This window comes from Elgaria multicarinata, chromosome 10 (assembly GCF_023053635.1).
Source record: "Elgaria multicarinata webbii isolate HBS135686 ecotype San Diego chromosome 10, rElgMul1.1.pri, whole genome shotgun sequence".
NCBI lineage: Eukaryota > Metazoa > Chordata > Lepidosauria > Squamata > Anguidae > Elgaria > Elgaria multicarinata.
In genome coordinates, this window is record NC_086180.1 from 14226054 (window position 1) to 14250746 (window position 24693).

At 40.3% G+C, this 24693-nt stretch overlaps 1 protein-coding gene across 3 annotated transcripts in view; it reads left to right on the forward strand.

Annotated features, from left to right (window-relative positions):
• The window catches only part of BMP2K (BMP2 inducible kinase), a 70871-nt gene extending 48804 nt beyond the window's left edge, over positions 1 to 22067 (forward strand). For 2 of the 3 annotated variants that reach the window (XM_063135288.1, XM_063135289.1), the window contains exons 15-16: positions 3996 to 4109; positions 15821 to 22067. In XM_063135288.1, the coding sequence (XP_062991358.1) occupies positions 3996 to 4109; positions 15821 to 17262 (1556 nt within the window). In that variant the 3' untranslated portion in view covers positions 17263 to 22067. The remainder of the gene's footprint in view (positions 1 to 3995; positions 4110 to 15820) is intronic. The other variant, XM_063135290.1, reaches the window with a different exon arrangement.
• Positions 22068 to 24693: the final 2626 nt, after the last annotated feature.

A 24693-nucleotide genomic window follows, 5' to 3' on the forward strand; every position in this document is an offset into this window, starting at 1 on the left:
CAAGCACAAGCCCTGGGGTCATATGTTCCCTCTCTCCCTCACATGTGAAGGGATGAGATTTAAAACTGGTTCTAAATGACTTAGCCAGTGTTCCTGCTATGTAATGTTTTCCACATAAAGGAAAGTGCAAACAAATAACATACAAACAAACAAACAAACAAACAAACACAAAAAGACATTTTTCTAAGAAAATGAAGCATGCATTCCTCAAAACGACAATTCTGTGAGCTAGAGTTCTGAATTTAAAACTACTAGTTTTGGTAGACATGTTAAGAACATGACTGGAGACCTTGCACATTTGCATTGAAATACTGCTGATGAGCTGAATACAGCTCTTTAAATGTTAAATGACTTTGAAGAGTTGTCCACTCTTACTGTCAACTGCCTCATTTAAACACACTGTACTTAGAATCCAAATGAAGTTTGACATCTGGTGTTGCTGTATATTTGTTAACAAATGGAACTAAATTAAAGTATGTGGAAGAGGAAAGCATTACAGGAGGTTTGACAGACCTCATTCTTACAAGAATGTCCAGATGTAGTTAATTTAGCTGAACATGAACACGTAAAATGGCCGTCACTCTCTACAAAGTTAGATTCTAAAACTCCAGAAATCGCAGTTTATGCCTTGAGTGACTTAAAAAGGGTTCCAGAGCATAACTTTGGTGCTATTGGGAGCTTAATTTAAAAATCATATCAGGAGCTTACATAGCTTTGCATTAGATCAAAGGAGAATAATGTTCCGTAAAACAACAAAGCAAAGGTCTCTGATATTTTGGTCAGGTATTAAAAACCCGAGTAAGTGTGGCATGGAAAGGCAGGAGGACTCCTACATTTGATAATAATTTTTGGATTGGTTTTACAGCTTCTTTTGAATGTATTGTATTTATTATGTAATTTTAATGCTTTCTAATGAAGTTACTTCAGGCTTTATGTTCTTGGTGCACAGTGACACTGATCCAGAGTTTACTTCCCCTCTTTTGTGAGGAAATGCTTTAGATGTCCCCAAGTATTTTCCATTGCATGCTGAGAATGTACTTCTCTTTAGAATGAGAAGCCTCTGTATCTTTGTATGTTCCTTTGCGCTGCTAGATGAACAGCATGCCGGAAAATCCAATATTAGTGATAAAACTTCTACTTACTCTGGGAAAATCGTGCAGCAAAAGTATAGCAGGGAATAGAGTGTGTGTGTGTGTGTGTACTAGATAGGAATTCAGAAATGTTTTGCTTCTGTAGAACTACTGTTACATCTGGAATTATGGTATGAGTCCTGGCTATCTCTAACAGATGCGTATTTCGGCCAACATATAACTTGTGCATTTTGCACTGCTAGTAATTGTGTTAGGTTCTGGTTCTATAAATGGAATGGTATTTAAAATGGATCTAGTAGAACTGCAGCATTCTTGTTGCAGTACATATTAGTTAACACACCCAAAATAAACTATGGCCTTAGCTAGACCTAAAGTTTATCCCGGGATCGTCCCTGCCTGCTCCCGGGATATCCTGTGTGTCATTTACATGAACAAGTATGACCCCGGGACAATCCCGGGATAAACCTTAGGTCTAGCTAAGGCCTAAGAAACCTATAGAAGTGGGGCTAGTTTTGATAATAGAGATCCATGTCAGTAACCTGGGGAAATCTCCATTCTTGCCTATTTCTGTCTTGTCCCTTAGGTATAATTGTCCTAGAGGTGGAATAAAAATGTGTGCATACTTTATTGCTGTTTAATAATTGCATTGACTGAATTACTACTAGAAGAGATACACTTTCTTACATCGTGGATTGAGGATTAAGCCTGAAGAAGTCATCCATAATTCTAGCCTCAAAATGTATACTACTAAAAACAACCACCACACCTTCATTACTCATGAGAATTTTCTGCATTTAATCTTTGTTGTCCCTATCACTTTTTGGCAATCAAACTTCAAACAGAAATATTAAGATAAAACATAAGTTTTTTCTCCTACGGCTTTGGTAGTGTTTGGATCTATAAAACAGGAACCTTTATAAAAGCCTTGATTATTTACAAAGGCAAAATTACTTTTGTATAATTAGCTGTGTATTAAAGTAATGCAGCATAATAAATAATCTGAATGTTTTGATCATCACTGTTTGTATGTTGCACTGTGAATAACTATTGCTATTATACCCTTCAAAAAACATTTTAATTTGTATGTACAAGAGTAACTTTCCTGTATTGAAACCTGTTTATTGAATATGTTAAGTTTTTTCTCTCTTTCTTTTCTTGTAGAAGAGGGAAAATTAAACTAGGGAGACTTAAGCACTGTTTTGCTTTTCCAAAACATGGCAGCTGTCAACTTACGTAAAGACTTGCATAAAAACATTTTTTTAATTTGCTGTGTCTAGAAAAGGGTTGGAACTTACAACTGAACTTGTATTGTCCCTTTTAATGTATATGCCAATTAAAGTATTTACATTTTTCTGTCTTCATTTATCACTACATGCTGTTGATTCTATGAATATTCAACATTTTTTATTTCAAGTGGCAAATAGATTGTACAAATTCATATGCAAACTAATTGGCTCTGAGCAATCAGGTCATGTACAAAAAGGAAGACTGCACTTCTAAAGTTGCTTCTTAAATTGTTTTCATGTGAGAGGTTGAAATTTGACTTTAAAGGAAATGTGCTGAATTCAGAGTTCCCATGAGTGAAATTCCACTCACAGAATACTCCTTTTAAATGAAGGGGTGAGAAGGCAATTTTTGTGGGTTCCTCTTTCCCTTGTGCCCCTTGGAACACTGCCCCAGACTTGGTGGCCCTCTGGACCAGTGGATAAAAGTGGCACAAGGGATTGCAGAGGGTTGGGGGAATCTGATGAATTCCATTTGTGAGCAGAAGGAGCTTTTTGGTTTGTGGAAGGGACACTGAGGCCATAGCTAGACCTAAGGTTTATCCCTGGATCGTCCAGGGGTCAAACCTGTTCATCTAGGTGACACACAGGGGATCCAGTGCTCAGGCGGGGTGAACCCTGGATGATCCCATGATAAACCTTAGGTCTAGCTGTGGCCTGAGTCCAAGCTTGCTCAATTGGAAGGCAGCTTTTCCATTCAGTGTCCTCCATAAAGTTACTCCTGTGGGTTGGGGGATCCTTGGGAACCACATTGGATGGGACCAGGGAGGGCTGTAGCAGGAGAAAGATTTTAAATAAAAAGTTAGGCAGAGGCATCTTGCCATATAGATTCAGGAGTGGCTTTTGGGGGGGGGGATACCAGGGACTGCAGTACTGAGGAGGGGGTGGTAAGTTCCCATTGTGTGAGCAGCCATATCGTTAGAACTGAATACGTAATTATTAGGAATATTTGTGAAGCACATGGGCTGGGATGCAGTAGGCATGCCGAAATACTTGCATGTGCATTGTGTGTTTGACTTTGAACAACAGTCTCTCGTGCTGTACTAGAAGAGGAGCTGCGGCAAAAGGACAGAGCCAGTTGATTCAAGGAAATAATTTCTTCAATTAGTTTTAATACCTCATAGAACTCCAAACAAGTTCTGAATGACTGCCAAATAAAATTCCTCAGGGAACTAAATAGTCTTTGTCAGTTCTAACTGATCCAGTCTTATTTGTGCTCGGTGATGACCAAACTATGATCATTTGGTTTTTCTTGATTTTTGCACCCTCATTGTGAAGGCAAGTTCTCTGTGGCTGCTCTGTATTTGTGTGATCCCTTTCCCTTGGACACTTGCAGAAACCTGGGCAATTTCTGGATATATTGAACCTTGTTATCTGGCTTGACTGAAATACTGGATTATGGCAAGGTGACATTGAGGTTTTGTGTTTGCTGTGTTTATCTGTACGCTTCTGCAACTCTTTTATTTCGTTTGGGCTTCCAAGATGAGTTCTGGGATATTGTACCCATGAGCTCCTGTAAGAGCTGGTATTAAAAGAGACTTCTAATTATATCTTTAACTGGCATAAAAAGCTGCCATTTTTATTTTACTTTTTTTGTTTTGTTTCATTTTTATTTTTGCAGACAAGCTCGTGGAGAGGAGAACATCCTCAGATAAGAATGTGGAGCTACATTCTGCTCCACAGAACCATCCTCCAGAAGATCCCTTTGGTTCTGTACCTTTCATTTCTCACCCAGGCAAGTTACATAATGTAACATCACTTTTTTCATGTAAATATATCTTGATAGAAAAGAAATGGGTCTGGTTAGATGGCACAGCTTCTTTCCTGAAGTCAAACATTCCAGAGACCCAAATTAACTTATTTCTTCAATATCTTGATTATTCCCAGTGCATATCTAACCCAGTTTAAATCAAGATGCTTTCATGCCCGATAACTAACATTTAGTATCTAATACTGAATTTAAACGGCTTTCTTTCTCTGGTCAGCTATTGTATTGTGTTAGTCCTTAAAGTATGTTTGTATGTTTCCATCTTTCTACTACAGTCACTACTCAACAGCTTATACTTATACAAGTTCTGGGAATAGTGTTTATCACATGTCTTATAACATGTGATTGATGCATCTCAGAGGAGATTGGAAAGATCCTACAAGTTGCTACATACAGGTTTCACAATTTGAACTTGATAGAATCTTGACCGTATTTCCATACTTGATTGGACTCTAGATGTAGTAGTTCCTGCCAATGTTTGCTGAACAAAGGCTCAGTTATTTGAAATGATTTTATATATCCAATGCAATTTTTGCTAAGTTGTTCAGTTTTTGACAGACATCTTCAGCTATGCCCATTTTTCTGTTTAGCACAAACCTTTCCTTTCACTGTGCTTTGCTAGGATGTAACAGTGTATTAGGTTGTCCTATCTAGTAACTGGTTGAGCCTCATTATTTCCCATGCTATTTTGTCCTCTAGAGTCCTTTTTTTTTTGGTACTGACTCTTGCTGGATTCCTAGGCTGCCTACTGTATTGCTACTTCCAGCTTTCATCCATATTCTCTTATAAACTGAGGCAGGACTAAGGCTACCATGTCATCCTGATTATACTAAAGTAACTAAGCCTTAAATTATGTGTTTTCAGCTGTGAATGTTGCCTTTGCCAGACTTTTATGCCTGCAATATAATTTAGCCTTATTTTCAAAGCAGGTATACTTGATCTCAAGTCAGCAGTAGTGATAAACTGTGAACCCAATAATACAGGCCGCTAGTCTTGACCATTGAGCAGTTTTGATTGTTTTGATTGCAATACTTAATCTCTTGTACACCTTTGCTGCTGATCTATAGAAGTCCAAATTTAGCTCTGGGAAAATGGTATTAAAGCTTTTTTATTCAAATGCAATCTTATGGGAGTGGAATGATGGACGTGTGTAGGGGAAGATATCCAATAGGCATTACTATTTACTATATTTCTATCCTATTTTTCAGACAAAATATTGGCCCCAAAAGCAGCTCACATCAGTGTGTGTGTGTGAGAGAGAGAGAGAGAGAGCGCGAGAGAGGAGAGAGAGGCCCTACCCTAAGGCAAGACAAGACACACAGGAGAAGGGGAGTAGAGGAGAGAGATCAGTTTAACAATGCCAAAACAAAGTGGAGGACTTTGAGCCAGCTACAGCCCTTCCTGGACTGGGATAACCTGGCAACAGTTGTCCATGGTCTGATAATTTCTTCATTGGACTTTTGCAATGCTCTTTATGTGAGGCTTACCTTGTAGACTGTCTGGAAGCTGCAGCTGGTCCAAATGTTGCTGCCCATGTGTTGACAGGGGCAGTGAGATGTGAGCATATCACACCAGTTTTGGAATCTGCCAGTGAGCCACCAGGCTCAATTTTTATTTATTTATTTATTTATTTATTTATTTATTTATTTATTTATCATACTTATACCCTGCTCCTCAGCCAAAAAAGACTCTCGGAGCAGCTTACACTTAGCAAAAAAGACAGTCCCTGCCCTCAGGCTTACAATCTAATAAAGACATGACACAAAAGGAAAAGGAGTCAAGGAGGGAGGGAGGGAGGAGAGAGAGAGAGAGAGAGAGAGAGAGAGTCCAGCAGGAGCAGGCCCCGATGTTACTTCTGCCTGCTCCTGTCCCCTCGGTCCTTCTTCCCCACAGGGCCAAGATGGCAGTTTGCCCTGTAAGGGGGGGGGAAGAGTCCATCAGGAGCAGGCCCCGATGTTATTTCTGCCTGCTCCTGTCCCCTCGGTCCTTCTTCTTCCCCACAGGGCCAAGATGGCAGCTTGCCCTGTGGGGGGGGGGGAAGAGTCCAGCAGGAGCAGGCCCCGATGTCACTTCTGCCTGCTCCTGTCCCCTCGGTCCTTCTTCTTCCCCACAGGGCCAAGATGGCAGCTTGCCCTGTGGGGGGGGGGGAAGAGTCCATCAGGAGCAGGCCCCGATGTTATTTCTGCCTGCTCCTGTCCCCTCGGTCCTTCTTCTTCCCCACAGGGCCAAGATGGCAGTTTGCCCTGTGGGGGGGGGGGAAGAGTCCAGCAGGAGCAGGCCCCGATGTTACTTCTGTCTGCTCCTGTCCCCTCGGTCCTTCTTCTTCCCCACAGGGCCAAGATGGCAGTTTGCCCTGGGGGGGGGGAAGAGTCCAGCAGGAGCAGGCCCCGATGTTACTTCTGCCTGCTCCTGTCCCCTTGGTCCTTCTTCTTCTAATACCTTCAATTCAAGGTATTAGTACTCATCTGCTAAGCTCTAAACAATTTGGGACCCATGTACATGAAGGACTGTCTGCCCTAATACTGACCTTTCCAGAATTTAAGATTGGTCAAGGAAGTTTTGCTTGTGGTGCGCTTGAGGAATGTGGCCCATTGAGCTACCAAACATGGCTGGGCCTTTTTGGTGGTGGCATCTTGGCTGTGGAGCTCCCTTCCAGTAGAGATTCGGTTGTCCCGAATAGGTCTTTAACAGGCATCTGTTAAAGACCTATTTATTTGTGGAGGCTTTGGGATTATAGGCAAGTGCTCTATCTGTCTTCGATTTATTGTGTAGATGGATTATATATTTGTGATTTTAGAGTCAGGATTTTAATGTGGTTTTTGTGATGTACTGTGTTTTATATCGGTTGTTTGCTCCCCTGGGCTCTTTCTGAGGAAGGGTGGGAAATAAAGTGAATAAATAAACAAACATATTTTTGTCTTCTAAAAACCTCTTAATGGGCAATCAGCCATACTTGATTTACATAAAACTTGTTTTGTTTATTTTTTAAAAGAAGATTGAGGCATGTGTTTGGAGGAAGCCTCTATCCCTTGTTTAAAAATAGATCTGTAGCCATCTGAAACTGTGGGATTCTTCTTGTCATAATTCCATTACTGAAAATTTAAATGCAATCTTGAGATTGATGGTGTGAGGTAAGGAGAAGGCTCTTGGTAATATAAGCCAGGTATATAGATTTGCCATCTTTAGTCTCTTGTCTTTTCTCATCATTTGTTTGAAAGTGTAATAATTTTATTGAACTGTTCCTCTTAATTAGGGTGACCATATGAAAAGGAGGACAAGGCTCCTGTATCTTTAACAGTTGTATTGAAAAGGGAATTTCAGCGGGTGTCATGCATGTATCCATGCAGCACCTGGTGGAATTCCCTCTTCCTCACAACAGTTAAAGCTGCAAGAGCTGTACTAGAGTGCCCAGATACAAAAGAGGGCAGGGCTCCTGCAGCTTTAACTTGTGATGAAGAGAGCATTTCACCAGGTGCTGCATGCATACAAATGACACCTGCTGAAATTCCCTTTTTCTATACATCCGTTAAAGATACAGGAGCCCTGTCCTCCTTTTCATATGGCCACTCTAACTTAATGATCATAATTTCACTACCAGTGAATGTGAGCTCAGAATTCAAGAGGTTTCTGTAATACTGACGTAACAACACATTTAAAGTTTTATATGAGATGAAGAAAAACATATACAAATGCAATTTCCAGGTTTTGTTTGTCTCTTAAAATAAGAGCCGTAAGCAGTCCCTAAATCCATCACAGTGTTTGACATCTGCTACTCTGGCTGTTGCCAAAGAATAGTGCAGATTTAGTTGATGCGTCTCAGCAATCCTTGGAGCTGACATGTGGCAAATTGCTCTGAAATGATGATGGCAGTATGTTACCAATTCAGAAGGAGCTTTAAAATGGCTATGCCTCTGCTTTCTCCCAACCCCTGAAATGATGAACTAGCAGAAGGCATGTAATTACTCCAGTTGTTACAAGCCATTCATCCTCTTATAATCGGATGTCTAGAAAAAGAACATCAGAACAGAATTTTTCCTTGAAGATTGGGATCTTATGATTAAAGATGTTCTACCTGCAGTGGATGTGGGGGTAGAACAATAGCCTTCTGCAAGAGGCAAACCTGATTAGAAGTGATGTAATCTGCACAGTACATTGCAAGCAGATGTTATACCATAAAGTTCTTCAGCTCTTCATAAATTTAGATTTGAAATGTTCGTTGCAGCAGTTTAGAGATTACTTCAATCAAATCTTTTCTGCATGTTGATGTTAAAGCACCTTATTACAACATTATTATGGCATTAATTTAAAAGTGAACTTGAGATTTCCCCCTCTTGGGCATTCACCAAATGTAACGATGTTAAATGAAATATGGATTTATTCAGTACGAGAAGCTGAATTGAGTTTAGAAGTAGGTTTAATGCCATATGCGTGTGTGTGTGTGTATTCATTTTAAAATAGTATTCTGTTTAAAATAGGGCTGAACTACAAGGGCTCAGACATGGGTTTGGGAGAATTTGAATGTGGTGCTACCATAAAGTTAAATGAGGAATCAATGTTATGCCTATGAAGTCGTACAAAAGACTTCAAAGGAATTTATTTATTTATTACATTTATATACCGCCCCATAGCCAAAACTCTCTGGGTGGTTTACAAAAATAAGAAATAAGATGGATTGCAGGTATGTGGAAGATGAAAGCACCTACAGAATGCTGCATGAGTTCCTGGTTCAAAACTGATCTCAGACAAAAACTTATTTGTAATTACATTTCACAAATGATCTGCCTAAAATTAGGAAATGTTTCACCTTCTAATTTTAGCATTTTCTTAAATGTATTAAAGTAGAAATGCATGCTTGCTATTTCCACGTATGCAGGTAAAAGAACGGCTCGTACTGAAAGCAGTTTGAAAAATGGTGTTTGAACAATAAATGTTGTGTTACATCTTTCATGTGGAAAGATTAAGCTTTTAATCTTAAAAAATAATCACATCCATGTAAACAATAACAGTCATCTAAGCAAATGTTTAAATGGAAGGATTTAAATGACATGGAATTTTTAAGTTCTGCATTATGGGTATTCCTTTGGGAAATCTACATCACATCAAGAGATCAAATCCACATTTTAATTTGGCTATAAAATAAAATGTACTAAACTAAGAAGAATCTGACACCAGAAGCAAACCTGAAATGGTTCAAAGCTTGTTTTTGTTCATTCCAGTCGAGCAAATATATCTTGATTTTTATTTTATTTTTTAATTCAATATTGGTGAGGCCAGGGGAGTTACTGAATGTTAAGCCCTTCAGCAGGTAATAACCCAGACTAGTATTCCCCAACCTAGTGCCCTCCAGATACATTGGACTGCAACTCCCATCATCATGCTGGCTGGGGATGATGTGAGCTGTAGTTCAAATCATCTGGAGAAAGCACTAAGTTGGGGGAGGCTAACCTAGGCTCACTTCTACCGCTTTGTCCAGTTGCTGAGATGCTTGAAGGGATGGTTTTACATCCTATAAAATATTTGTGGCTTATAACTTTTAAGGTAGGCATGTGCGCATGTGTGCCCACTTGAAGATTGCTGCTTTATTGCTGCCATCACAGCAAATTTGGCTGTAATTTCAGCAGGAGTGGAGTAGAATTCCTAGTGGGTTCCATGGGGCAATGTGTCCTCCTGACACCTGGAAGTTTCCCACCCCTATTTTAGGGCATATAGCAGACATTAAGAACTCCAGAGCCGCCATACTGGATCAGGCTAAAGTCCCATCTACCGTATTTTTTCGATTCTAAGACACCATCGATTGTAGGACGCTCACTAATTTCAGTACCACCAACAGAAAAAAGCTTTGATTCTAAGAAATAATAAACACACCCGCGATTCTAAGACGCACCCCGTTTTTAGAGATGTTTATATGGGAAAAAAGTGTGTCTTAGAATCGAAGAAATACTGTAGTCCAACTTCCTGTAACTAACCAGATGCCTATGGGAGTCCCACCAGCAGAACATGAGTGCAATAGTTCCCTTCTGGACAACAACTTCTATTTAGAAGCATATTGTCTCTAGTCCTGGAGGTAATATAGAGCCATCATGACAAGTAGCCATTGATAGCGTTATCCTCCATGGATTTGTCTGCCCCCTTTCTAAAGCTGTCTCTTGACAGCAAATTCCATAGTTTAACTCTGTGCTGTACGAAGTACTTCCTTTTGTCTGTGCATTTATTTATTTTATTACATTTATATCCCACATTTTTTCCTCTCCCTCTCCCTTTTTATACTCACCACAACAACAACCCTGTGAGGTAGGTTGAGCTGACAGTCTAACTGGCCCAAAGTCACCCAGTGAACTTCCATGGCTGAGTGGGGACTAGAACCCAGATTTCCCAACTCCCACTCCAACACTGTAGCCACTACACCACCCTGTATCTTCCACTGTTCAGCTTTATTGGATGATCCCCTTATTCTGGTATTCTGAGAGTTTTAGTGTCTCTTAATTCTTTGTATTAAAACTAGCTTTTACATATTTGTGGGCACCTTCTAATGCAAACCTTTTTAGTATCTTTTTGTATTTTACGTCTTTGTATTGTAAAGTTTCTGTGTACCTGTATTGCTGGGGTATGCATTTGTAAAGTTGTTATGACCATGATGGTTGAAACGACAAATAAACACGCGTATTCTGAGAGGGAGAATGGTTTTTTTTAATTTTCTCCACATCATGCATAATTTTATGCACTTGATTATTGTTTCCTAAGCTAAGGAGCATCTAAGGTTGTACACTTTACTCATTGGGGAGATGTTCCAGTCCCTTGATCATTTTGGTTGCCTTTTCTGCACCTTTTCCTGCTCTATAATATTAGGTGCAGTCAGAAGAACTGAACATAGACATCCAAATGTTGGTTGCATCATAAATGTGTATAATGCTAGATGTGTAGATACAGTGTACATTTACATTCTGATCCACCCTTTATTCAAAGCTAAAATCCCACCAGTCAGCTGTTTGTGTGGATGGGGGAGGGGGTAAGGTGGAGTGAAATCTGACTCCTCTCCTGAACAGCTGATAAATATGATGGTTAAAAGCATTTTTACTCCACTCTTCACACCCCCCCCCCCCAAAAGGCTCCCAGAGTGGCTTACATAGATCCAGTATCTGAGGCAATAGGCCCATATGCACCAGTTGCTGGGGAACATGGGTGGGAGGGTGCTGTTGCACCACATGCTGTTTTGTTGGTCCATGGCCGACAGCTGGTTGGCCACTGTTTGAACAGAGTGCTGGGGTAGATGGACCCTCGGTCTGATCCAGCATGGCTCTTCTTAGTGGTAATAAGACAATTGCTGCCCTCAGACTTACAATCTAAGTGACAGGACACAGAAAAAGAAGGGATTTTGGATTTTGAAATAATAATAATAATAATGATGATGATGATGATGATGATGATGATGATGCAGCAGCAGCAGCAGCAGCATACACAGGCATTAGTTTGTATAGTCTCTGAGATCACCACCATCCTGAGATACCAAATGAGGCACCTCCTTCTGTATAGTATCTGTTATGACCTGCAGGGTGAATGGGCCCCTTCTCTCCAAGAGATCTCCCTCCTTCCCCAAAATTCTTGATAGGCTGTCAACAGTCATGATGAACCTCCTGATATGCTGTAGTCTGTCCAGCTGCTTGGCTCTTCCTGAGCCTTTTTGGCCAAAGCCCCTGCCTTCAGTTCAGTCCTAGGAAAAATAGCAAGAAAGGGGGCTTTGGGTTTTCTTTCCCAAAGCTGAGAAACAGAAACACAGCAAGACCTTGTAAAACTCATGAGAACACAAGAAGTCGTTTTGTAAACCTGTGGCCCTTCATGTCGACAAAGAGTTTTTTAATGAGAATTCCTTTTTACATCGACCCAACGAAATATTCAAACATTGAAAAAGAGTTTATTTAGAGGGAAAGGGGGGGGGGCAAGGGAAAGCAATAATCACACATGCACAGAATTCCAAATAAAACCAAAAAGTAAATCTAACTTAGCTAGTTATATGTTACTTGAGTAGAGTCTTGGGTTCCAGAACATATGCAGAGTTCATTGCAGAAAGGATCTTCGCCTCCCATTAGATTGTATAAAGAAGGCTCTCATGGAGTGAGCAAACTCTGATAGTATTACACGCTATTTTAGCTTTTTTTAAATGTTGCCTGTCTCTTAATTAAGGAGATACCGTGTTACTTGCAATTAACACTATGCAAGTAAATATTGAGGAAATTTCCACCAAAGCGGTAAAACCAGTAAAAGCAATGCTATTTCCCCAAACTATTGTTTAGATAGTCACTTTATACTTCCAATCATACAACTTGGAATGGCAAATTCCTAAGCACACATGTTAGGAGGACAAGAGAATTAAGCTCCCTGAGCATAAGCAAGTTCCTTTGGGTGCAGATGGAGGCTTTTCTCTCCTAGTCCTTGTCTGAAGCCCTCAGTTATACTCTTTTGCTTCTGGTTTACGCATCCAGCTAGTTGCAAACATGGTGACACCCAGCAATAGTCCACTTTGCAGGCTGTTTTCTGGCTTGTGTTTCTGGCACACGCAACAGTGCCTCCATGCTGTTTTCTTACGCCCTTCGGATTGCAACAGTCTTTCTCATGACTTTGTTAGAAGGGGCCAATAATGTCAGGGGTGCGTCTTGCTTGAACAACTTGTGACTTGCTTCTGAGTGGCATCAATCTTTTATCTAGTTTGCAACTCGTTCCTCTTCGTTCACCGTAGAAAATCTGCAGAAGATCTCTGGCATCTCCAGGTCGGGCTGGAAAAACTCCTGCCTGGAACCCTGGAGAGCTGCTGCCAGCCAGAGTCGACAATACTGGACCAGATGGACCAATGGTCCGACTCCTCATAAGGCAGCTTCCTATGTTGTTCCTATGTTCACCCTTACTTTTGCCTTCAGCCAATAATACTATTTTCACATTTATTAAGCACATATATTCCTTTTAAACCAACAGAGCAACTATTTCTAAGTAAATGCAAGTTATAGGCCTAGCAGTAGTTGCTTTGACCAGTCATGCAATAACCTCATTTTTTATGTTAGTGGTTTAACAGCAAATCTGAAAATCACTTAGTGGCTGGACCTACGTTTCTAACACCTCTAAACTAAAGACCCGGCTGGTTTGAATTGGAGTCGATTAGAAAAAAGTATGTGGTTTTGGATGTGTTTAGGGAACAGAAGGCGAGAGAATCCTACTCAGGCATCCTGGCATGTTGCCAACTTAACAGATGCTCCAGGGAGCAGTGTTGAGCTACATCATACATCCTATGACCCCACCAAAACCAACAGCCAAAGAGTTAAACATTTATACGTATTTAATTCCCCCAAGGTAGATCAGGGACTTGAATATTCAAGGAAGTTTTGACAAGTCTCCTTATACATACATAACTTATTAAAAGCTCAAGAAAAAGAAAGCTGTAGTAAAAAGACAATTTACATCATGGAGGAAGTAATCTGTATCATGAAGTTATTCAGAATACCAATGTCTTTAGAAGCATATGGATAGAGAACCTTGGATTTTCAGAATTTTTAATAATAATGACAATGGTAACTTGGATTATTTACCATTTGCAGGCATCTAAATTTTTTATGTGCTGTACAAATACAGAAAGATGAGATACATCCTGCCTGCAGGCTCACAGTCTAATAGACACAATCCCAAAGGAATGGTGAGGAAAGCAAGTGGTGGACCAACGGCCTCCTTTGACCAGAGAAGGTTTGATGCTCCACAACTTGCTTTCTTCCCCATTCTTTTTGGATTGTGTCTGTTAGATTGTGAGCCTGCAGACAGGGAGTATCTTATGTTATTGACCAATAGATGGGTCTAGGTTAGCCTCTTGCTCATGTCCTTCTTGGCAGGGTGCAGCCTCTCAGTGGCCCTTGATCTTCTGGCCGACGGATGAGGCTACAGCGTGACGCCCCTTCATTTCTCCAGCCTCAAGGCAACAGAATGGTATTTTGGATTAACTAGCATCTGCTGTGAAATCAGGAAGCACAATTATTTACTTATATTTATATCCCGCCTTCTTTCCTCCAAGGAATGCAAGGCAGCATACATAGGCCTCCTCATTTTTATCCTCACAACAACCAGCCTGTGAGGTAGGTTGGCCTGAGCGTCTGTGACTGGCCCAAAGTCACCCAGTGAGCTTCCATGGCTGAATGGGGATTAGAACCTAGATCTCTCTTAACACTCTAACCACTACACCACACTGGCTCTCAAGTATATGTTTCAAGTATAAACAGGTGTTTTTTCCATAATGGAGGGATATGAACCCTGGGATCCCCTAAGGATCTGCTGTGATACTGGAACTGGGAGAAGTTAGATGACCAAGTTAACACCAAGTTCAGAGAACAGGGTTGTATCATATTCATAAAACCTAAGGACTTAGACTGCAATCCTAAACATACTACCAAGGTATTAATCCCCAATGAACACAATGGGACTTACTTTTGAGTAAACATGCATAGCCTTGCAGAATACTGTGTGTAGACCCTCCTGCAATCAAATCAAAAACTTTAAAAAAAAATTTTTTTGGGGGGTGGGGGAGAAAACACAGAAAAGGACAAAATGATAACGATATAAGATGGGGGAGTGGTTGTTGGTATAGTGTATTTCACCTAGAAGTAAAGGTTAAGTTGGGAATTCATTGTTTTAGTGGGGGAAAGCAACTGGTGCAGCGGTGTAAGAGTTCCCAGCTGCTGGAGGGATTGAAAAACTGAGTAGAACTGCTTGTAAATGGATAAAAGGAGATGAATGATGTCCGGGGCATAGTTAGGTTCTATTTCCCCCCTCTCCATGCACTAGAACTTGGTGTTAACTGAGGAAAATAAGGAAGGCATTTAACTGCACAGCTAGCGAATGCCACATTCAGTCCTTAGTGTCTCTGGTCAAAGGGTTTTAAGTGAACAGACGGGGAAGATTCATCTGTGTAAGATTTTACAGAGTTGCTGCCAGTCAGAGTAAATGTACTGGGCTTCATGGACTAATGCTCCAACCACTAAGGTAGCTCCTTATAATTTAGAATTTGCTGGCATTGTTTGGGGTTTCCGAGGGGAAAAAAGCCAGTTCGCATAATCACTAATTCCGGAATTCATTGACAAAAAATTGTAGTGCTAGCCACTAATTGGATGGCTTTAAAAAAATAAGACAAATTTGTGAAGGATTATGAATAAGAGTTGCTATTATAAAATTGCTGTTAGGAATGGAACGCCCACGCTCTGTCAGTGTTCCTCTAGTTGGGAACAAACAGGGTGGATTTACTTCCATTATTCCTGGCTTACAAGCTTTTCACACTTATGCAGTTGTTCACTGTTGGAAACAGAATGGTAAATTAGAACAAGATGGACCTTTGGTCTATTGCAGCAAAACAGGCATTTTCTTATACACAATGCATTTTTGGCAAGACAGATATTGTTGAAATGGGGGCTCCTTGATATGGTATATTTATGTAGATCTCACAATACAACAGTTGCAAAAATTACTGCTCAGTGAGAATCTAATCTTCTGATTTGCCATCATTTTATTGTAACATTTACTTTAGCTCTGTCAAGGAAATGGTAGTATATCCTGGTTCATAACAAGATGAAGTAAAGTGTGTGTGTGTGTGTGTGTGTTTAGGATGTGAAATATCAAGATGAAATTGAAGTTCTCTTTCATATTCTTTCTTTCAGGTTCCCCAGGAAATGAAATTAACAACTCGGTCAGCAATCTAGAAAACAAGATAGGGAGCCCAACCAAAATTGAGATGTCAAGCTTGGTTTCTGAGGACCATGAAGCCAGAAAAATGGTGACAGAAGGACATACGAAAAAAGGAAGTGATGAATCAGAAAGTGACTTCGAATCAGACCCTCCTTCTCCTAAGAGTAGTGAAGAAGACGATGAGCAAGAGGATGAGGAAGTTTTGCAGGGTGAGCATGGAGACTTCATAGATGACAATGATACTGAATCTGAGAACTTTGGCCAGCACCCTCTTCTGATGGATTCTGAAGAAGATGCAGAAGATGATGATAAGCAAAGTTCAGAGTCTGATTCTGGTCATATTAGGCCTGCAGAGGAGGCACCTGGCAGTAGATACAGAGAAGGGCCTGGCAATTTTGAAGGCAGGGAGCTCATTGTACCGTGTTCTGTGTTGTCTGAGTTGCCAAGTACAGTAACCAAGGTGAGCTCCAAACAAGAATTTGATGTCTTTGGAGCAGTTCCATTCTTTGCTCTTCAGCCTCAAGAGCCTAAACAAAAAGAAAGCCAAGACTTCTCTTCCCAGGCTGGTTTTCCAGGTTTGGAGCAAGATCAGGATGACTTTGATGTCTTCACCAAAGCCCCATTCAGCAGAAAAATATCTCAGCAGGACGACTTGATTTCAGGTTCTGAAAACCAACCTTTCCCCTTATCTCCCAAAAGTGTGGATGTTTTTGGTTGCATCCCATTCCAGCCTACTACTGTCTCAGAAAACAATGAGAGCAAAGAGGACCTCTTTGGCCTTATCCCATTTGAGGAGATCGCTGGGAGCCAGCAGCAGCAAAAAGTAAAGCAGCAACAACGGAGTCTGCAGAAACTCTCTTCCCGCCAGAGACGCATGAAACAGGAAGTATCTAAGAGCAATGGGAAGCGCCATCACGGCACTCCAACTAGCGTCAAGAAGACATTGAAGCCCAGTTACCGTACGCCAGAGAGAGTCCGTAGGCACAAAAAAGCTGGACGTCGGGACTCTCAGAGCAGCAATGAATTTCTGACTATCTCCGATTCCAAGGAAAATATAAGTATTACCCTGTCAGATAGCAAGGATAGAGTCAACCCTCTGCAAGCAGATGATGGTCTTCTGGATCCCTTTGGAGCCAAGCCTTTCCACCCCACAGAATTGGTGCGTCTTCCACAGCACCAAGGATTGGCTGATAATCGTGGGGACCATAACACAGTATTGCCTGGTAGACCTAGGCAGAGTTCGCTACTTGGCAGCATTCATTCTGGCGATGGGGTAAAATTAACAGATGATTTTGGGGCAGTTCCTTTCACAGAAATTGTTGTTGTGCCAAGTGTGACATCTCAACAAAGCCAACAGCAACAAGCAGTAGAGTTGGATCCATTTGGAGCTGCTCCGTTTCCTTCCAAACAGTAGATTCTTCCAGGAGCACCCCTACATTATTTAACTTGGATTCTACCACCACAATCCAACTGGTTGAACTGAGAAGAAACTGATTAATTTTTTAAATACAACATATTCCTTCTCAACTCTGACTAGATCCTAAGATTTTAAAATATGCCAAGTTAAACATACAATATTGAGATGGTGAGATGAACACATTTCAATTAGCAGATTTCTACAAGAGAAATCAGAGGCTAGTATTGTTGTGGGTACTAACTGTGACTACATTGCACAAAGCCACTGTGCCCTTTTTAGAGTGCAGTTACACTTCAACAAAGAGATGGATAAGTCTGACATGCTGGCCAGATGGGACAGGATCTATCAACCCCAAATTGAGAAAATGCCTAAATAAGCCAGGTTGATCTAGAGTTACTTCACTTGTTCTGAAATTTTACATGTTCTGAACATCAGAGTTTTCTGGCTTGGCAATGATTCCTAAACATATACAAAGAAACACAATCCTTTCTATATGTGTATGCCAGAACTCTGCTTTTTCCCAGTAAGTGCCATTAATGTAAAACAGGGATAGTTATAACTTTTGAGATCTCAAGAACGTAGTGGAATACAACATTAGAACAAGTTGGAAATGGAACGAGGAGTTAACTGTATACAACTGGATTATGCAGCATTTTGAAGACTACACAGTTCATTTCGGAAGAGACCCTGGTTTATTTGCATACAGTGCTTGATAAGACAGGGAAAATAAAAGCCGGGAAATTTGTAGCAAGTTCAAACTTGTAAAGATATTAAGTTGGAATTTCACCCAATATCTGGTTCATTTTACTGGGGGTGTGGTGTGGGGTGGCTGTGTTCCAGACAAACTGTGCATACCCTAAAAACGTTCTTAATCCCTTTCTAAAATTGCTCTCCCTTAATATTTTTATTCTGTCTCGTAAATTGTACTTCTCTAAGAGTTCATGCAAAATACACTGAGCTCTAAAGAAACCTATAACTTGAATTCAGGCCGTTTTCAGCAAAGGAGGTATAAAACTGGAGGGTTTACAGAAATGGATAGTGATTTGAGTCTATCAATAAACTGCATAATAAACCACCAATGCCTTACAGCCAGGATTACCACGTCCTGCTATAAACTTACCTCTGAGCCAATTGGTGCCCTTGAGACACTGCTTAAACATTTCTAGAACTTAGAGGGGGAGTACATGACGCATCTTTGAACTTCCCACTTGGGTGAAGCTGTTCATAACGTCTATGGCTCCACTGTGGCCATTCCAAATGGCAGCCAGAAATGCGGTGAGGACTTTAGTTGCATACCTCCCACATTTTCAGTTCATTTGGCTAAAACCTGGGCCAGCTCGACTCTTTCTGAAATGGGTGGGTGCGAAAACCCCACAGTGATCTATTGTATCTAAATTGTACAGTAGTGTATGGCCAGGATCCAGAGATCACTGCAGTGTGTGTGTGTGTGTGAGAGAGAGAGAGATATTAATCCTTGAACTGCAACTTAGTTTATGGCATGTAGTCAAATAATCATATATAATGTCAAAAAATCCATTGAGTGCATGTAAGCCTGACCTCTCTGGATCCTGGGCCTTGCATCTGTGTGAATCTGAACTGAAGCACTTCTGTGCATCTAAATGCAAGGTACATGCATTGAGGCTCTGGGTATATCTGGGTATTGCTTGAATATGAACTTGTGCAAACATGAAATATAATCTTTAACTGGGGGAAGTTAAGTACCTGGTGAATGAATTTCCTTAAAAGGTGCCCAATGGTGGTTTCTGCCCTCTAACACTGTATGAAAGCAAAATATCAAAAGAGAAAAACTCTTTGGTAGTTTGTAGCATGATGTTTGTAACAAGGATGAATTCTGAAAGAGGCGAAGGATCACGATCCCTTAAAAACATACCTTAAAAAGTGCTTTTGAGAAAAATGTTGCATTTATGTAATGGGATGGGCATTTTTTTTTTTGGCAATGTTTTAAAGATATGATTTGAAGTTCTTTCTAGATGTATGTCTCTAGCCTTTCTCCCTTTCTGCCATATGAAGCACAACTCCCACATCAGTTAGGTGTATATCTGATGATACTAAATATTTCTATAAAGCACATATGGCTAAAAATTAGTAGCTGTGCATGTACCTCAGAATGCCTGCTCCTTTATTCTTGTGCCAAAGCCTCTTAGAATGCAATCCAGAGTTGGTTGTTAAAAGTTTGTGATTTTAAAGGTGCGACCAGATAGCTCTCTGTTCAAGGGCTGCTTCAACCATGATGAGATGTCCTACCCTGAAAGTGATAGCCTGTGGCTTCCCAGCAGATGAGCACACAATCTAATAGATGTAGAGATCCCACAGAGTACATGTATTTATCCCTGTGACTATTTCTTATACGGAAGGACTTCCCATGTAGGAAACATGTCATGATGGATGTGGCCATAGCAGGTTGGGATTCCAGAGTGAACACAAACGCTTATTGCAACTGTCCAGTCCCAATGCAGTAGTGTCTCTGTGTGTTTCTAAAGAGGTAGGTGCTTTCCGGAAGCATAACATTCACACACACACACCGCCCCAAAGTAATCACATTGAAGTCCCATTGAAATTAATGGGACTTAAACCGGAGCTAACTTGTCCTACTGATTTCAAGTAAATTTCTCTGGCTGGGGATATATAATGTAAGCTGGCATCTTATATATGTAGTCTGTCTGAAAATCAATCCTCTCCACCACAGCTTGCTAGAAACTTTTTTCTGAAAGTGCTTAGAACGATCCCAATTTGTGCTATGAAAAATGAACAAGTTATGTTTAGAATAATCGCGTCATTGCATTATTTGTATGAAATTAACCTACATGATTGCATTGGCTGGAAGGGTTTTCCTTATATCTGTATTTTGTAGTCTGTTGTTGACAATTCCATTCTGTACATCTTGTATGGACACATGAAATGCCTTTGACGAAGAGGGATGCAAAACTGATTCTGCAATAATTCAGTGGTGGGGGAGGGGGGGCAGACGTAGCATATTTGCATGATTCTCATAAACTTATGGATTTTCCAAGTGCTTCTCTCAAAAACTGGTTAGGTTGAAAAATGTTCAAGGTTTTCTGAGTCATCACCACTGGTGTTTTGACACACTTTTCAGCAGAGATTCTCCTGGAGGATATCAGCATCAATCTGTGCGGTTAGATTGGTAGGATGGACGAAGATGTATGGAGCTCTGCAGGATTGGGGCGTAGCCATACATTCTGTAGCATAACTTTAAGGCCAAAGTTAATAGAAGTGGCCACTCACATTCTTTGCTTTGAAATAGGGTCTTTAATACCCTCCGTGCTTCATATATTCTTATTGACTGGACACACCTTTTTTTTTTTTTTTTTTTTGCATAAGCCTTTATTTTCATAGGTTACTGTAAATAAAAATAGTATGTTGTTTTTGTCCTTTGTGATTGCTGGGACATACAGGCAGACCCCACGAAGTTGGATTTCTGCCTATTTTGCTTTTGCCAAGTGCTGCAGAATCAATAATTTGAATTTCTGTTCAGTTCTGGACTTCATAGAAAAAGGTAATCACTACCTTTGTGGGGAGATATCTTTACTTGCATTGTGTGTGAATGTATGCATATATCTGGACTCAAATCGATCATGGTCTTTCCTGAAATACTGAGAAGGTTGGGAGTTGATTCATACCAATTACTGTCCAAGGAAGGCTTTTTTTTAGTCCCCTCCAACATTTTCTCTCCTAAGAGTTTGATCTTTCCCATAATAGCAGACAGCTCTGTGCACCTTCCCAAACCAGCTGTATAGCTAGTTAATCTTGGGGACACAATCACTTGTTACATTATAGTCACCCTGAGGTGCTTTTATTGTATTGATTAGCTCTGCACATATTTAATTTCAAATGTGATCCCAAAGGCTGAAAAGCGACATGCTCTTCTTTTCCTTTACATGGTAGATACCAGCTGTTTTTTTTCTCCTCATGGTGACTGTACCCTGTCATCCAAATCTGTGTGATTGTTATCTGACGGTACTGTTGTTAAGCTCGATGAAACAGGTTGAATTTACCACCTAGTATCCAGTATCAATTTGAGGATATTTCCTTTCTTTTTACCCTGTATAAATGAAGAGTCTATATCTTTGTGCTTGATTCTGCCCCTGTTGAAATCAATGCTCACCATCGATTAATTTAGAGGATCAGGATCAACGCCTAAGTTGTGGGTGTGAGCTGCCCAGAACTCTTCTCCCAAGAATAAGAAAAACCTACTGTGAGAATAAATGGATATAGCTACTACTGTGAGAATAGCATCTAGAGTTTATCTGAAGATTTTTATATGATAGGGTGTATTTTTATAGAGAGCGACATATATAAAACATACACACGCACACATCACATATCTCTTGGAGTTTGTGATCTAAAACATAACATTGCATTCACAATCATTTTCATGGCATTCAAAAAAGCATAGCCAAAAGCTGCTAAAAGAGTAACAGGGAAATGCAAAATGGTGGCTGCCCGGTTATTTTTCTAGAGCGCGTCTTTGAAAAGAAGAAATATAGTAATAGTGTCTATTGCCAAGTTTGGTTTCTGTGACTAGGACATCAAGAGTCAAACAGCATAATACTATATTTTAATTGCTGGCAAACAGCTTTAAGTGCACTTTTTCGAATTACACTTCCATTTCTTGTTAGACTTGAAATTTCTAAAGCTTTTTGTGTGTGTGTGCGTGTGTGTACCACTAATACAGAACTTTCACTTTTGTGTGAAATTGATGTACCTGAGAAAACAACTTCCAGTTGTTACTAAATAAATAAACCAGATACCATGATTCTGTAGACCCATCTCCTAATTCTGTGATTTTGCAATAGCATTTGGGGTGTTGTAGGCAGGCCTTGTCATTCAAGCACCAATTGAGTTTTCTGTGTATGTTCTCTTTCATGACATATTGTATTTACAGCTTCTATAAGTTTCTCTTGCTGCAGTCAATGCCGCTGGTGTGCTTGTTTTCGGAACTCCTTAAAATGTCTTGTAGTACCTTTTCAGAGATAAACAAATTGAAGTCCATGGGGAAAAGACTATTGGAACACATGCTGCAGATGTCCTTACCCTATTAAATTCACATGCTTTAATATTAGTGCATCTAGTTACACTGTTACTGACATGGCTCATGTAGACTAAATATGCTAGGAAAGGAGGTCACCACCACTCATTCCTCGTATCATGATCCTTCAGCTTGGTCCAAGTGCTTAGGCTATGTCAGCCTTCCCCAACATGGTGTCCTCCAGATGTGTTCGACTACAACTCCCATCTTCCCCAGCCAGCATGGCCATTGGCAAGATGCTGAGAACTGTATCCAAAACATTTGGAGGACACTATGTTGTGGATATGACTTAACCTAGTCTTCCCCATCACAGCTTGTCAATTATGCCACTCTTAAGTCATGCTGTCTTGAGTTTTTCTGACACGTTCTGTGCCTTCTCAGAATTACATCTCAGTGATATTTTGGGAAAAGCCGTGTCCCTTATATTTGCAGGACAAATAAAGCGGCCTAAAAGGAACCCAGCGGTTCATCACTTGCTTTGAGGAATAAGCTATACTTTCACAGTCTTCCTATGAACCCATTTTCTGCCAAATCACTGTCACAGACATAGTTATTTCTTCATAGAGCAGATCTGGTATTCCAAGGGAGAGAAGACACACAGAGACTGATAGAAGAAGCAAGCTCAAGTCCAGACATCACTTGAGAACCCAGGTATAGGTTTCACAGAAACAAGAATACGAACTTAGGAAGCTGTTTCATCCCACTCAGCGGTTCCTCTTGTCTTCATTAGTAGCAGCACAAGAAAGTCTGAGGAACTTGGCCAGCTGTTTAAGACCTTAACTGGAGTGAACCTAAGACATCCATGTGGCCTTTATCATAGCTTGAGCTGTAACAAAAGAACCTGGTGGAGCCTTCCTTTCTGTTTCTTAGAGCTATAATCCTTCTTACAAGTTATAATTAGTATCATTATTTCTCCCCCACCACCCTGCCTCATCCCCTCAGTTTTCTGCTGCCCAATACTTCCCCTGTGCCTGAAACAACACACCACATCAGGTACGTCTGCCATAAAGTGTTTATTTACATAGGCAATATATACATAATACATACTGTGCAACTTGACTAAATTGCACTCAAGTGTAAATAGAAACAACTTTGCAATGACTTTCCTTTGTACATGGAGTTGAAGATGGGCAGAGGAAATAAACTTAACATACAGCAGTACTGATCAATGACCCATGCTTGCAACAAGGTTTATAGTTAACTTAAAATCAGGCTTCCATAGCAGATATTGGCATGTGTTTGCTTGGCCGATAGTCAACATTAGCAGGGTAAGATTTAGGAGACAAAAAATCCATAGCACTGTTTTTACCATTTTGCATTCTGTTTCCTGTAGATTTCTAAAGATCTCTCCAGTTAAAAGCAGCTTATCTATACATTTGCAACAGGTTTAAAATAAATATTAAAAGACTAGTTTACATGCATAAGCAGGTATTTACAAAAGGTTGTGATGTACAGCTATCACTGGAGTTCAATCTATCCATTAGCAGGCAAAACCTCTCCTTCCCTTTGTATTACTAAGCATTTAAATCCTACCAGAAGCTTTTTAAACAATTAATTGAAGTTATTTTTTTAAAAAAGGGTTAGGGTCTAAAAAGAATATTTCCTTGTAATGCTAGAGGCTGTAAACAAAAAGTATATTTTTCTTTCCGAAGCACATTAATTTTGCATTCAACAACAATGAACAGGTTAAGGCCAAAGGGTAAAGGATTTTACTTGAATACAAGCAGGTGTTGAAGGTGATCTGGAGAAAAATGCCAATCAGCCTTTAACTGTCGCTGATATCTGCTCCTGAAGTATTAGTTTTTTGGACAAGAAAAGCCCGCTGCCAGAGGGGGCTATTTTTCAGTTATAATTAAAGTAGTTGTGTACAAGGATAGATTCAGTCATTCTAATATCAGAAGACTAGCCTAACCTATTTTTGTAGTAGTAGATTCCATCATGGCAAGAGATCAACAGCTGTAGAGTTTGTTTTTTTCACTCTCCAGAGAAGGACAGAAGGCTTGTAGTTTTGGCACCTTCAGACTTTTTTTGTTACAAGGGGGAAAGGATTAGGAGAGAGATCCACACTGTTCACAATGAAGCAATAATTCCACTGCTTCTCTGTACACTGCACTGCGATCAGTAGTGACAAAGCAAAGTCAAAAGCAATGTTCAAAGTGAAAAGTTTTTGAGAAGGCAGGCTTGGACTTGAGAAGCAAATGCTTATTTTCTTGTTTGAAGTAAGTACAAGGCAGAGTGAGGTGCAAGTCTGTTGCTGACAAGACAGTTTCCTTCCAGTTATTTTCACTAGCTCATGAGGAACTCTGGTTCTCCTCTTGTCTCATAGAGCAATTTGAAAACTTTTAGCTCAGCTAAGAGGC